At 43.8% G+C, this 14309-nt stretch overlaps 1 protein-coding gene across 1 annotated transcript in view; it reads left to right on the forward strand.

The window, feature by feature from the left end:
- ttc27 (tetratricopeptide repeat domain 27) overlaps positions 1–14309 on the forward strand; it is a 427052-nt gene that overhangs the window by 323602 nt on the left and 89141 nt on the right. Inside the window, exon 12 of the mRNA XM_084322115.1 lies at positions 5561–5683. Within this exon, the coding sequence (XP_084178241.1) occupies positions 5561–5683 (123 nt within the window). The remainder of the gene's footprint in view (positions 1–5560; positions 5684–14309) is intronic.

The raw sequence follows: 14309 nt of genomic DNA on the forward strand, positions 1-14309 counted from the left end.
CTCTACCTCTCTACCTCTCATCTCTACCTCTCATCTCTACATCTCATCTCTACCTCTCATCTCTACATCTCATCTCTACATCTCATCTCTACCTCTCATCTCTACCTCTCATCTCTACCCATCTACCCCTCGTCTCTATCCCTCTACCTCTCGTCTCTACATCTCTACCCCTCGTCCCTAATCTGTACCCATCGTCTCTACCGTCTCTTATCTAGTCTACCTTCCCCTCTTTTCCTCACCCCTTTCCTCCCTTACATTTATTGCTCCTCTCTGCCTATTTTTTCTCCTTACTCTCCATTCTCATCCCTTAGTTCTCTCACTTTCTCTCCCTCCCTCTCCTATCATACTTAGGGGGTTATTCAGATCAGCCTAATTAATTACCTCAGCTTCCTCTCTACAGCCCCTCCTTCCCTCCCTCTTTCCCTTCCTCCCAACATCCCTCCCTCCCTCTATATTTTCATCCATCCCTCGCTCCTTCCATCCATCCCTCGCTCCTTCCATCCAGTGAACAAACTTAACTTTTTGACTTACCAGCCATTTGGCTGGTAGATTTTAAAAACGGCCAGCCGGGCAGATTTTTTACCAGCCAAAAATTATAAATAGCTTTTTAGTATATCGCCATGTGTTATTATTACTATATAATACTCTCATATGCTATTTTCAATTAATATCATAAACAACATAAGGAATATTAGCATAATTTTGAGTGGACTGAAGGAATGAGTCAGCGTTAATAGTTTTAAATGCAAATAATTTATTGAAACATAGAAGGGACACACACACTGTTTCAACTCACCACCCCCGCATTATATTGTAGTCTGTCTTCAAACTTCCACTTCTCTCGAAACTTTTTTATATTCGAATATCAACATTATCTGTCCATCCTCAGTAATCCTCAGTTTACTATAATATACTCCTGTCCTGAGTCCTGACTAGTGACTTCGTCGTCTTTCCAAACGCACGCACGCACACACACACACACACACACACACACACACACACACACACACACACACACACACACACACACACACACACACACAGGGAAGGGGAGAGTGTGTGTCCCCCCCCCCCCCCCCCATTTCCCTTTCCTCAGTCCACACTGTCTGCTGTTCACTATGGCTCTGCCTCGTCTGATCAGGATTAGCTTGTTAGCTTACGTTAACGTTGTAGTGATTGGTACATAAACGTTAATTTCGGGCGATGTGGGCATAAAGGAATGGCGACGGTGCAAAGCATGTAGATGCATTTGACTCGATGTGAGAAGAAAAAAAACACCACAGACTTATTTTGAGTCTGTAGGCGCACTGCTGTGTTAACTCTGCTCTGCTTTCAGAAGCACTCTGTTTTCAAGAAACACGGAGTGGGCGGATATCATATGACTCGCGGAGTTGCTACAGGGTTTTTCAAAATAAGAGTATCATATGAACCTGAACGTTGCTAGCTGCCGGAGCCCAGATATTATGACTGGATCTGCGCTTGGGGCGGAAATGAGACCCGCACAGGATTTTCAAAATAAGAGTATCGATATGAACTACACGCCAGATGGCGGGCAGAGCTATTATTTTTAGTCGCCAGACGTTAAATCTACAGGCCATTGGCGAATGGCGTGTGGTTATTTTGTTCCCTGCTTCCATCCATCCCCCCATCCATCATTCCATCCCAGCTCTTCAAATAAATGTTTATTGAAATGGGAAACGAGAAGATGGCTGCAGCCTAAACACTGCTGAACGCCACAGTGCAAATTTACAAGTCTGAAACATTACCACCTTGGAGAGAGAGGGAGAGAGAGAGAGAGAGAGGGAGAGAGAGATGGAGAGAGAGAGGGAGAGAGAGAGAGAGATAGAGGGAGAGAGAGGGAGAGAGAGGGAGAGAGAGAGAGAGAGAGAGAGGGAGAGAGAGAGGGAGAGAGAGGGGGAGAGAGAGGGAGAGAGAGGGAGAGAGAGAGAGAGAGAGAGTCTGGACTAACCAGTGTGTGTGTGCGCATTTATGTATTAGTGCATGTATTTGTGTGGGTGTTTGTATTGATAGCTTTTGGGTTTATCTCCTAGCCATGGCTATCACAGGGGCAGAGCAGAGTGCTGTTCATCTGGGGCCCTTCTTGCTTGGCAGGAGCCTCTGTTAACCTGGCTCCCAGCATAGCGTGGGCAGTGGGCTCTCGCCGGGTGTAGCAGCCAGGCCAGGGCAGCTGGGGCACAGCAGACTGGGTAGAGGTTTGGACAACATAAAACACCTTGTTTTCCTATCCTAGTGGAGGCTAAATGTCCGCACTTGAGAGGATTTCTCCTTGTCTTTCTATCCTTGTGAGGAAATTTGTGGGACCTCACAACGATAGGGCACTATTTTAGTGCAGTTTGGTTTATGTTGTGGTTATGGTTAAGGTGAAGGGATGAATGTAAGTCAATGGACAGTCTACACGAGGATAGTAAAACATGTGTCGTGCGTGTGTGTGTGTGTGTGATTGTGCACTCAGATGATGTTTTCACACATTGTGCAATGTTTGTCTGCGTAATAGTTTGCTATTGGTTTGTTGTTTTCATCTTGACTGGAGAGTGTGAGTGAGTGGGAGAATCCATGCATTTATATGACAGAATTTTCCTCCTGCTCCTCTTAACTCATCCTCACCATAGAACAGATGAGAGGAGAGCTACACTTGAAACAACTAACATTGCTTTGTTTGTATTTTCAAGTGTTGCTTGTCTCAACTGTCGCACATCTTTCTCTTCCTTCTCACCCCCCCTCTCTCTCTTTCTCCCTCTTTCTCCCTCTTTCTCTATCTCTCTCCCTCTTTATTTCTCTCTATCTTCCCCTTTACATATATCTCTCTTTCTCTTTCTATATATATATATACATCTTTGTATCGCTCCCTCTCTTTCGTTCTCTTCCTCTCTCTCCCTCTTATTTTGGTACTGTACATTGATGCATACAATAAACAGAACATAATGTATCTCTGTTCCTCTCATCTCCTACAGTAAATCGCATCCCCTCCTCTTCCTTCACTGTCCAGTCTTTATAGCACTCTAGAGACTAAATTCGCACTCTTGAGACTTTGTAATAATTAACTGAGCAGGATTCCTGTTTGTTTCCTTATATACAGTATAGTGCACATGATGGCTCTTGTTTATTTTTCATGATCGTTTATATATATAATGTGAAGCTTTTGGCAGAGGTTGGCCAGTTTTCAGTGGCAGCTTTCTTAGCTCGACAAACTTGCCCCATGGCGGTTTCTACAGTAAGTAACTTGTACAACGTTGCACAACAGTACTACAACATTGGGCAAGTAACCAAAGCTGGTGATGGGTGGCTTAAATGTTCTACAGAAGAGGTAGCAACATGGTAGAACGTTGTGCAAATTGGCCAAAATTCCCTGAATTGGAAACATTTGGATCATAAGAAAGAAAACTCACTCACTCACTCACTCACTCACTCACTCACTCACTCACTCACTCACTCACTCACTCACTCACTCACTCACTCATCCAGGGTTAGCCAATCTGCCCCTAGTGGCAGTTCACAGACATGGCACTTTGTCTAAGACCAGTTCAATCTATGTAAGCTGGACATTTCCTACAGTTTACAAACCGTAACGTTATGAATAAACAATATGGTTTATCAACAAATATCTTAGTTTAAACATTACTGTGCTGTAGAAGCAGTTTTGTTTGTGGGTCAAGGATTTGTGAAGTTGTGTATGCTTGCTAATTTACAGCACATTGAAATGTGAACAGTGCTCCAACTGAAGTCTTGACTATAGTGGATAAATGTATGCATGAAAAACCTTTTCAGTGAATATTTGTGTTTCAACAAGACTTTGCTGGTGAAGCAGTTTTGTGTATAGTTGTAAGTATTGATAAAATTCAGTATGTATGGCATTTTACATTGACCTATTCTTTCTCCCATGTGTTTGTGTTGGCTGTTATAAAGTTGGATGTCGGTGTGAACTTCAGCTTACCTGTGTCAAATGTTATGTGTAAAGGGGACATATTGTAGTCCTTTTCAACAAGTTAATATAGGTATTTGAGGTCCCCTAAACGTGTCTTAAATGTATTTTGCTGTAAAGAAAAACACTCAGATTATGCATTCTAGCAGCCGCTATACCCCTCTGTTTCAGTCCTGTTCTCAACAGGCTGTGTATGTGCCTGTAACAAGATTTTATCTATTTTGTTTATTAAATGTGATAATTATCGCACATCAAGCAATGGTGCACCATCAAACGAAATGCAGGTCAAACTAGACGTTGCAGATCAAATATGATTCAAGATTCAGCAATAGCATATCAAACTTAGAAATGTTGTCAAACTTATTTTGGGTTCAACTTTAGGTACTTACATCTCCAGTCATGCATACCAGTAATAAAACTAACCTTGCACAGCAGCTGGTTTTGTAAGATCACACAGGAATCCATCTTGGCAGGCTTCAAGTTATGTGCTTGTGCCCGAATCACAGTGGTTCAGACTAGGGATGTTCGATATTGGCTTTTTTACCGATAACCGATATACCGATATTGTCCAACTCTTTATTTCCGATACCGATATCAACCGATACCGATATATGCAGGGCCCCCCCCCCCCCCCCATTCATTACATATATCTTGTCGTGGAATTAACAACATTATGCATACTTTTGACAATAAATAAAATCAGAATGTGTTCTTACTTGCTTGCCTGGTTAAATAAAGGTTACATAAATGTAAACAAAATAAAATAAAAAAAGATTTTGAAAACCGATACCGATAATTTTCGATATCACATTTTAATGCCAATATCGGCCGATAATATCGGTAGGCCGATAATATCGGACATCCCTAAACATTATGCATACTTTTGACAATAAATAAAATAAGAATTTGTTCTTACTTGCTTGCCTGGGTAAATAAAGGTTAAATAAATGTAAAAAAGAATAATATATATATCTTTTAAACCGATACTTTCCGATATTACATTTTAATGCCAATATCGGTAGGCTGTTAATATTGGACATCCCTAGTTCAGACCAATCGGCATCATTTGAGGAACTACTGGCAGCTACGGGTGTGGTTTAGATCCAATCACCTGCCAAGTATTTTTAAGTGCCGGCCCTATTCCAAACAGTTTCAAAGGATGACTTTCCAGATGGTTCCATTTGGTGGGTCAGGTTTTATTAAAACACCAATGTATTACATTATTGTGGATGTACTGCTCATGTATCAACACATGGCAACAGTTGTTTTCCACATAGCAACCACTGTCTCTTCCAGCATGGGAGTGTACATAGGATCAACACATAGCCACAGTTGTTTCCCACATAGCAACCACTGTCTCTTCCAACATGGAGTGTACATAGGATCCAGTGCCTTTAAGTGATTTATTAACATGTCTATTTACCATGTGTATTCTAGTTATCTTATTATTATTACTGCTATTACTATTGTTTTATTGCACAATCGTAGCGGGCCAGGCCAACCGCATTTCACTGTATGCCCTGGTATGTATGTGATGAATAAACTCTTGAATCTTGAAATGGTCATTCCAATCATTGTGTGAAAGGCCTCTGTTGTAACTGTCCCTCTGTGTGTCTGTAGAGGCAGCTGGCCAGCCTGCTGACCGACCTGGGCTGCAGCAGCTCTGCTCTGCTCATCTATGAGAAGCTGGAGCTCTGGGAGGACGCGGTCATCTGCTACGAGAGGATAGGACAGCATGGCAAGGTACACAAAACACACACGCACGCACCAGTGTTAATTTCCTCAGCTATTTTTTATTTTAGTTTTCATCTTAGTCATGTCTCAAATGCTCTCTTTCGTTTTCGTCATATTTAGTCACCTTTATCTATTTTTCGTTTAGTCAAGTTTTAGTAAACTACAGATCTGAGCATTTTCGTTTGTCTTTTTTGTTTAGTTTTGATTTAGTCTTTTTTTTTTTGTCTCGCCACTCTGTTACAGCCTCATAAGTTGGCGTGAGCTTTTTTAGCTAACGTTAGTGCTAGCTGGTTAGACTTATGTAAGCTATTCAATGTGTTCTATTGTGGTGGATCAACATAATGTAGCGAGTTTCCTTTTCTGTATGGTGCTTAGGGATGCTCGATATTGGCTTTTTTACCGATACCGATATTGTCCAACTCTTAATTTCCGATACCGATATCAACCGATTACGATATATGCAGGGTTCCCCCCCCCCCTACTTTTGACAATAAATAAAATCTGAATTTGTTCTTACTTGCTTGCCTGGGTAAATAAAGGTTATAGAAATGTAAATTATATATATATATATATATTTTTTTAAACAGATACCGATATTTTTCTATATCACATTTGAATGCCGATATCGGCCGATAATATTGGTAGGCCGATAATATCGGACATCCCTAGTGCTTTATTTCCAGCTCAATATGGGGTTTTACAAGTTGATACTTCCCTTCTCATACACAACATGGCTACCTGCTAATATGCTAGCTTCACAACAACAACATAACATCCGGTCCGTCCTCCCATATCTCCCGGGGGGAAACAACACCCCCAGCATAACAGTGATACCCCTAAGACCATACAACTAGAGCGACACACAAAACCCCAGAACATTACAATAATTCACCCACGGAACGATGTGTTGGAAATAAGGGTTCCGCATGGACAATTACCGTATGTTTGTTACTTTCCTGTCGGCAAACGAGTTCCTATTAGCTGGCAAGTAAACAGTGTTGACGTTGAAGTTGAATAAACGTTTAGCAAGATTTTATTTTGCAAACTACATTTTGTGTCATCGTTTTTAGTCAACGACATTGCATGAATAATTTCGTCACGTTAGTGTCACATGATCTCCATTAACGTGACGTCTTGTCTAGTTTTTGTTGGGGGGAAAAAGCTTAGTTGAGGACCATATTTAGTCATCATTTTCATTGACTAAATTAACACTGACACGCACGCATACACATACAGTACCAGTCGAAAGTTTGGACACACTTTGTCATTGAACTGAATGAGAAAGTGTGTCCAAACTTTTGACTGGTACTGCATACACACACAACACACACATACATAATATATACTGTATGTATATATATTAGAGGTGGGCATAGATAAAACATTTTAATCTAGATTAATCTATCTGCAATCCTGGATTTAATCTAGATTAAAATGGCTAAAAAAAAAAAAATCTGCCGAAGGCATTCAAAATATGTGTGTTCTACCCAAATAATGACCAGAAGTAAGTCCTTACTTTTTCTTTCCTCATGTTTCTCAGGCCAGGTGGCCCATTACACCATGAGCCCATCTCCCGTTTCCAAAATGCATTACAGACTGTTTTAAAAAGCTGTTTTGCTATGATAATTGGTAATGAAATATCAAAATAATGTTCAATAAGATGTACTTGTGTTTAATAAGTTGTTTTATTCAGAAGTTAACACAAATAAATAATATTACCAGTACAGTACAGTATCTAGCACACTCTCAGGAGCAAAACAGAAAGAAGCATTTCAAACTTGAACTATGTGACATGGCTTGACTCAATCAGTCCAATCTCTATTTCTCCTTCTTCCACCAGTCACTCAAGCAGACCAGCTTGTTTTATGTAGCGGTGTCTACTTATAGTGCCTATAATATTTTTCCCGTTGGGTGCCAGACAGGGCCAAACCCTGCCGATGCAAATCAACTGCTCCAGTGGCCAATGGTGTCAACTGTGGTTGTACTGCGCAGCTCCCAGGTGTGAATGGAACTGTGTGAATGTGAAGCAGGGCGTTCCTGAAAAAGAGCATCTGTGCTCAGCGAACCTACCCTGGGTAAATAAAGGTAAAAAAAAAATTTAAATTTTTTTTTAGATTAACTGCGTCAATTATATTATCGCGCGATATTAGTATTGCGTTAACGCAGCACGTTAACACCGTTAACGGCCCAGCTCTAATATATATACACTAGGGCTGTCCCCGACTAAGGATTTGGATGGTCGACTATGATTGGCAAAAATTTGCCGTTAGTCGACTATTGGTCGACTAAAAAAGAAAAAAGAAAGAGATTTATATATTTTTTATATATATATATATATATATATATATATATATATATATATTTTTATTTTTTTATTTTTTTATCATTCCATTTGGGCTGTGGGGGTGCTTAATATCTGAAGGAGTCGACTGAAGGCTTCTTGTCCTCTGCAAAAGCATGCAATTGGTCCACTGATGGATACATCTTGATATTTGTCTAGTCTAGTGTGTTCATTAGATGGGTGAAATCCTCTTTCAGTGCCTCTGTGCCTGTTTTCGTAGGCAGTTAGCCTCTGGTATGTGCACCATTAGCGTTAGCCACGCTTCTAGGCATCCTCTCTTTTGGAAAGAATGATAAAAAAAATTATTATAATTTTTTTTATATACAGTATATATTCGACTAAGAGGTTGGCCAGTCGACTACGGCTCCTTTCGACCGATTAGTCGACTAATCGACTAATAGGGGTCAGCCTTAACAGGGCTGTACACTGCTATGAGATTATCGCGAATTGCCCCTTTAATTGGCCGTTGCGATTGGTAAATAATATTTGGGGGCGGGCTTGCGAGTAGTGATTTCAAGCCTTGCATTCGCATTTCACTCCTAAATTATCCAAGGCTGAGCACTCACTCTGATAGACTGGCTGACTGTCTGATTTAGCTATGACGAAAAGTAAAGTTTCTTCATAGCTCATTTCTTCATAGAAAGTCACAGGCACCTGGAATCGCGTGCCTGTGACTTTCAATTCCCTTATCGCTGCCAGGTTTTCCCGACCGTTATAACGTTAGCATGTTAGCATGTAGCTAATGGCAGACTATTTGATTCCTTAAGGCAAGCCAAGGGCTCGAAATTGCCTGGGTTTTGGTTATATACTCCCGAAATGCTCCCGCTGTTTGGCTACTTCTATGTGCAGTGAAAACTACTCGAAATGCTTTAGAACCTAGTCATTGATTTAGTTCAGGGTTAGCCGCGGAGCTAACGCTAGCTAATCAAGCTCACAGAGAGAGATAAACAGCTGACAGCAGGTAGTACAGGTACAAATACAATAAAACAAGGGGTGGGGGCTGTTGTGTAAACCTTGTACTCTTTAGTTCACATATAATAAGAGACTGAGTGTTTGTTTACTAGTCTGTACTCTGTAAGCCAGGAAGTACCATGGTGCAACATACAAATGTGTCTGTGTAGCAACACAAGCCAATACCTTACAGGACAGGGGCCCGGGGAGAGGTGTGTGTGTGTGTGTGTGTGTGTGTGTGTGTGTGTGTGTGTGTGTGTGGTGTGTGTGTGTGTGTGTGTGTGTGTGTGTGTGTGTGTGTGTGTGTGTGTGTGTGTGTGTGTGTGTGTGTGTGTGTGTGTGTGTGTGTGTGTGTGTGTGTGTGTGTGTGTGTGTGTGTGTGTGTGTGTGTGTGTGTGTGTGTGTGTGTGTGTGTGTGTGTGTGTGTGTGTGTGTGTGTGTGTGTGTGTGTGTGTGTGTGTGTGTGTGTGTGTGTGTGTGTGTGTGTGTGTGTGTGTGTGTGTGTGTGTGACAGAGAGCATGATTTAGTGTATGTCTTAGAGCTGTGTTGCAGTGTGCAGCAGATACTGACTATGAACACTGTTAATACACCGTTATCAATGAAAGAAGAAATGTTTGCAGCTGTGGTAATACGAAGTTCAGTTGGTTCATTATAAAAGATACAAACCTGACAACAAAAGCACTTAATGTTAAATAAAAGGACCACAGTAATGAGGCAGGAGGAACATATTTTTTTTCACTATAATGGTAAAATTGTTATTAAAAAATGTGCCCCTAAAAAATATTTTTTGCCCCTCAATTTCTCATTTAGGGGCAAGTGTGCCCCTAGTGAAAAAGCTTAGCGTACAGCCCTGCTTAATATACACACACATAGTGTGTCTCTTCCACTCTCTCTCCATCGAGTGCTCTCTCTCTTGCTCTCTTTGCCTCTCTCTTACTGTAGATGAGAAGAAAGACATACTGTACTAGCAAAGTATTGTAATGTGGATCCAAATGTAAAGTATCTATAAAAACAAAGATACGCACGCACGCACACACACACACACACACTGGTACACATATGTGTGCACACAATCCTCTATTACCTGGCTATCTGCCTTCCGCTCCCTCCCTCCATCCCTCCCTCCACCCACCCATCCATCCATCCAGCTATCTCTCCCTCGATCCACCCACCCATCCCTCCCTCCCTCCACCCACCCATCCATCCCTCCATCCATCCATCCATCCATCTCTCCATCCATCCACCCACCCACTAGGGGTGTAAAGGTACACGTATCCGTACCGAAACAAACCGTTTCAGTGTGTACCGTACCGTACCGAACGGCTGTGTAGTGTACCGAACGAATACAACGGTATGTTAACCACTAACGACTGCCCACGGGGGCTGTTTTTTTCACAATCTAATATAATAATTATTATTGAAAAATAAATGTACAAGTCGATATAGCCCACCGAAAACCCGTACCGAACCTTGACTTCAAAACCGAGGTACATACCGAACCGTGTTTTTTGTGTACAGTTACACCCCTACCCACCCACCCATCCCTCCATCCACCCACCCATCCATCCACCCACCCACCCATCCCTCCCTCCCTCCACCCACCCACCCAGCCATCCCTCCCTCCATCCACCCCTCCCTCCATCCCTGTATGTGTCCATTTGTCTGTGACGTACACCTGCATATGCACTCGTCTTGTCTGTTCTGGCCTGGCGCGCCCAGATGTGCGAGCCATCAGTCACAGAGATGTGGCCAGGTTTCCCTTGGCGATGTTATTAACCTGTCTGGTGCCCTGACATGGCCCTCAGGACATACATATTTGGATTGGACAACGTTCACACACACACTTTCCAAAGGTTCCTATTCCTGTCGGCAGTGTGTCCTCTCTTTTTACTGATCAGCTCACCTGACTGGTGATGAACTCACGCAGGTGAGACTGAGGTGAGAAAACCAGAAGAACCAACACTGACTCCTGTGTTACGATCAGTGGTGCAGTCGTAATATGGGAACTGGTTACACGCCACGTGCACGCGCGCTCCCGCGCACGCGCATACATGTTCCCTCAGTTGCGCACAGAACAGATGATTATTATGCATAACAATGGAGATCAAGCAGCCCCCCACCTTCTCGTAGGTTCCTATTATTATGCAAAGTCTAGGTGAGAAGTGCCGGCCGCCGGCCGGGTAGCTGTCTACAACGGCCGGGTACTTATCATTGCGCGCACTTCTTCCCTGAGTGACTACTAATAACACGCCGTGTAACCGCGTGTGTGCACGACTGCACCCCTGGTTACGATGGCTGTTCTAGCGTCACAGTTATTGAAAATAAAAACGGTTCCTAGTGACTCATGTGAACGGTTTCAGTGTTATTTTGCCACGGTCATTACGGTGACTCATTCGCCCTCCATTTCAAAACACAAATGAAATCCGAGTCAGTAAATCTGAAATCTGACGTTTCATTTGCGTATTCTGCCTGTTGTTATTTCAGTTCTTGAAGTGGTATCACTTATAGCAACGTCTTTAACATTAAAGTGAATGGACACCTTCATTGCCTCTTCCCAGCTCATCAACCAGTATGGCGGCCATGTGAATGAGACTAATAGCAGTTTTACACACGTGTTACACCCCAACGTCCTGTTCACCCCCGGTCCATTGACCATTATTCACACGGTGGCCATTCTGCTCTCATGTCATGCTCTGGTTGGGATTGATTTCTACCTTGTTCCCACCCTGATATGGTCAATTAAGCCTTGAACTCAACACAGAGATGGTAGAGTGGCGTTTTGTTTCACTACACGTGCAGTCATTTGTAGCCCCTTCAAATCCCTCCTGACCTTCGTTATTACTATCGATGTTAGGTTGAAATTATGTAAATCAGTGTGGCGTCTGGGGACCCTCAGGTGTCCTCGAAGAGGTTCCTCAGCAAAACGAGGAATAGTTTATTTCACTGTAATTCAATCCACAAGGAACACAATCTAGTATAGAAATAGAATCACATAATAAAGCAAAAGCCTCGTCAGCCGGCGGACCTTATGTCAAAATCGATTGTCTAATCTGTGTCCAGTTTAGTCCACTGGTGTAAATGATGACGCACCCTGCAGTCTGTTGGAGCAGGAGGGGGAGCGCTCGCTAGTCCCGCTCGTGATGCGGAGAACAAAACAGAGATGAAGCCGTGGCCCGCGGCCAGCCGTTGTTATTGTTGGTCCCCCCTCTCTTATCGCATGTCTGTTTCTATCCCTCCTTGGCAGGTAGTTGAAATGTCTGTGTTTACACAGGTGCATTCTGTTTACCAGAGTAACAAACCTCAGCCAAACGCGCGCACGAGAGCGAGAGAGAGCGCGCCGAGGCGCTGACACCAGATAGCCCCTCACGACTCGTGACCGCGAGAGAAAACACGGCGCCGATGGCATCTTGGGTATTTCGTGTGATCTCACAAGGGGATTTCCTCTACAATATTTCTATCATCCCCCGTCTTCCCTTCCTTCCACATAATTCAGGAGAAGACGAGAGCGGGGAGGAACATTACGTCCCGCCCCCTCCGGTCTGTGTTCGTCTCGTACATGAAAAGGGAGAGAGACAGACGCGCAGGAATCGGTTGCAACCGTTCGAACTGCGCCAAAACTCTCAAGCGCCTTTCACAGGCCGGCTGCTCCAAGACTTCGCTCTAGTCTAGATACATGAGGTAATGGCCATCTGGTTAGTTTTGGGTCCCATTCTCACAGTAGTGTGGGAATCAACTCCAAGGTGGTCAGCAAAGTGTCCACTCTGTCATCGACCCACTGCACTTGACCCCTCCGTAGGGGCATACGGACAACGGAACTCTCATAGTCCTCCCTGATGGCCCCCGGGTGGGATCATATTTGAACTCTGGATTGTGTCGAATTTAATGTTCCTCGGTTTAAGTATGTTGCATGTTTTATGTTTGGATTACATGTTTTATATTTTACTCCCACACACAGGCATACAGTACTGCTTCACATTGAATTACAAATGCAACAAACCCACCCACCCACACACACACACAAACACACACACACACACACCTACACACACACACACCTACACACACACACACACACACACACACACACACACACACCCCCCCCCCCCCCCCCACCCCCCCCCCCCCCCCCCCAGTGGTGCCTCTACATTTATTCAGCTGTGGGCCAGATCATTAGCAGCACTCTTAGAGAAAATGTGAAATTAAACAATACACATACACACTCTCTCTCTCTCTCTCTCTCTCTCTCTCTCTCTCTCTCTCTCTCTCACACAAGCAAACATAATCCCTTCTCCCCTAACCGTCCTTGCAGGTGGGCCAGGCAGTGACCAGTAACCCCCCTCCTCCCTTGCCCCCCAATGGGAATCCTGCAAGCTGCCTGCTTCCCTGATTGAATTACAGCTTGTTTCTCAAATTTGATTACCCAGGTGCATTCAGCTCAATAATAAAAGTCCTCTTTGCTCGCTCCTCTTAAACCTGCGTGTCGCGGATCCGGCCAGCGCTCTGTGTTCCATGGTTGCCAGGGAGGCGGGGAAAATGTCCAAGCAATCCATTTGTCTGGAGTCTGCTGGTCCATTTCCAGCACCGTCTCTCTCTCTCTCTCTCTCTCTCGCTCTCGCTCTCTGTCTCTCTCTTTTCTCCTTTATTTTTTGTTCTTTCTGTTCTTGTTCCTCTGTTCTTTCTCTCATTTCTGAACGCAAGTGTGACTCGGGTACGCCAGCGGAAAAGAGAACGAGGAACAAGGGAGGAATAATAATAGGAGAAACGCAGTGTCCGCTTTAGTGGAAGTAGTAGAGACAGGGTCTCTTCATTTGCCAAGTACATTTACATATAGCAGGAATGTGCCCTCTGCCTTTAAGCCATCCTCACTGTTTACGAGCAGCGGGCAGCCGCAGTGCATCGTCCAGGGACCAGCTTCGGGTTCAACGCCAGCGTCTTGGTCAAGGTCAATGGCAGGAGGATGTAGCGAACATGGCATGCGTTTCGTGGGGGAGGAAACTAGAGTACCCTGAGGAAACATGCAAACTCCGCACAAAAAGCACAGCGGAGGTGTCGGATGCACTCAGAGCGAGTCTAGAGGAACACCGAGTCGCACAATACAGGTTAGTTGACCTGGAATCCAGGGCGAGGAAGAACAACATCTGCATATTCGGGATGGAAGAGGGAAAAGAGGGGGACTTGGTTCCAAAGTTTATCGAACAGTTTCTCAAGACGAGTTATCGCTCCCACCGAACATAGAATTCAAGCTGCAAGGGGCTCACCGTGTACAGGCCACAAGCTCGCCAGAAGGCGCCACGCCGAGACATATTATCGTCATCTTCCAGGAACACCTGACCAAAGAGCTG

Source organism: Notolepis coatsorum, assembly GCF_963971535.1.
Source record: "Notolepis coatsorum genome assembly, chromosome: 9".
Lineage (NCBI taxonomy): Eukaryota > Metazoa > Chordata > Actinopteri > Aulopiformes > Paralepididae > Notolepis > Notolepis coatsorum.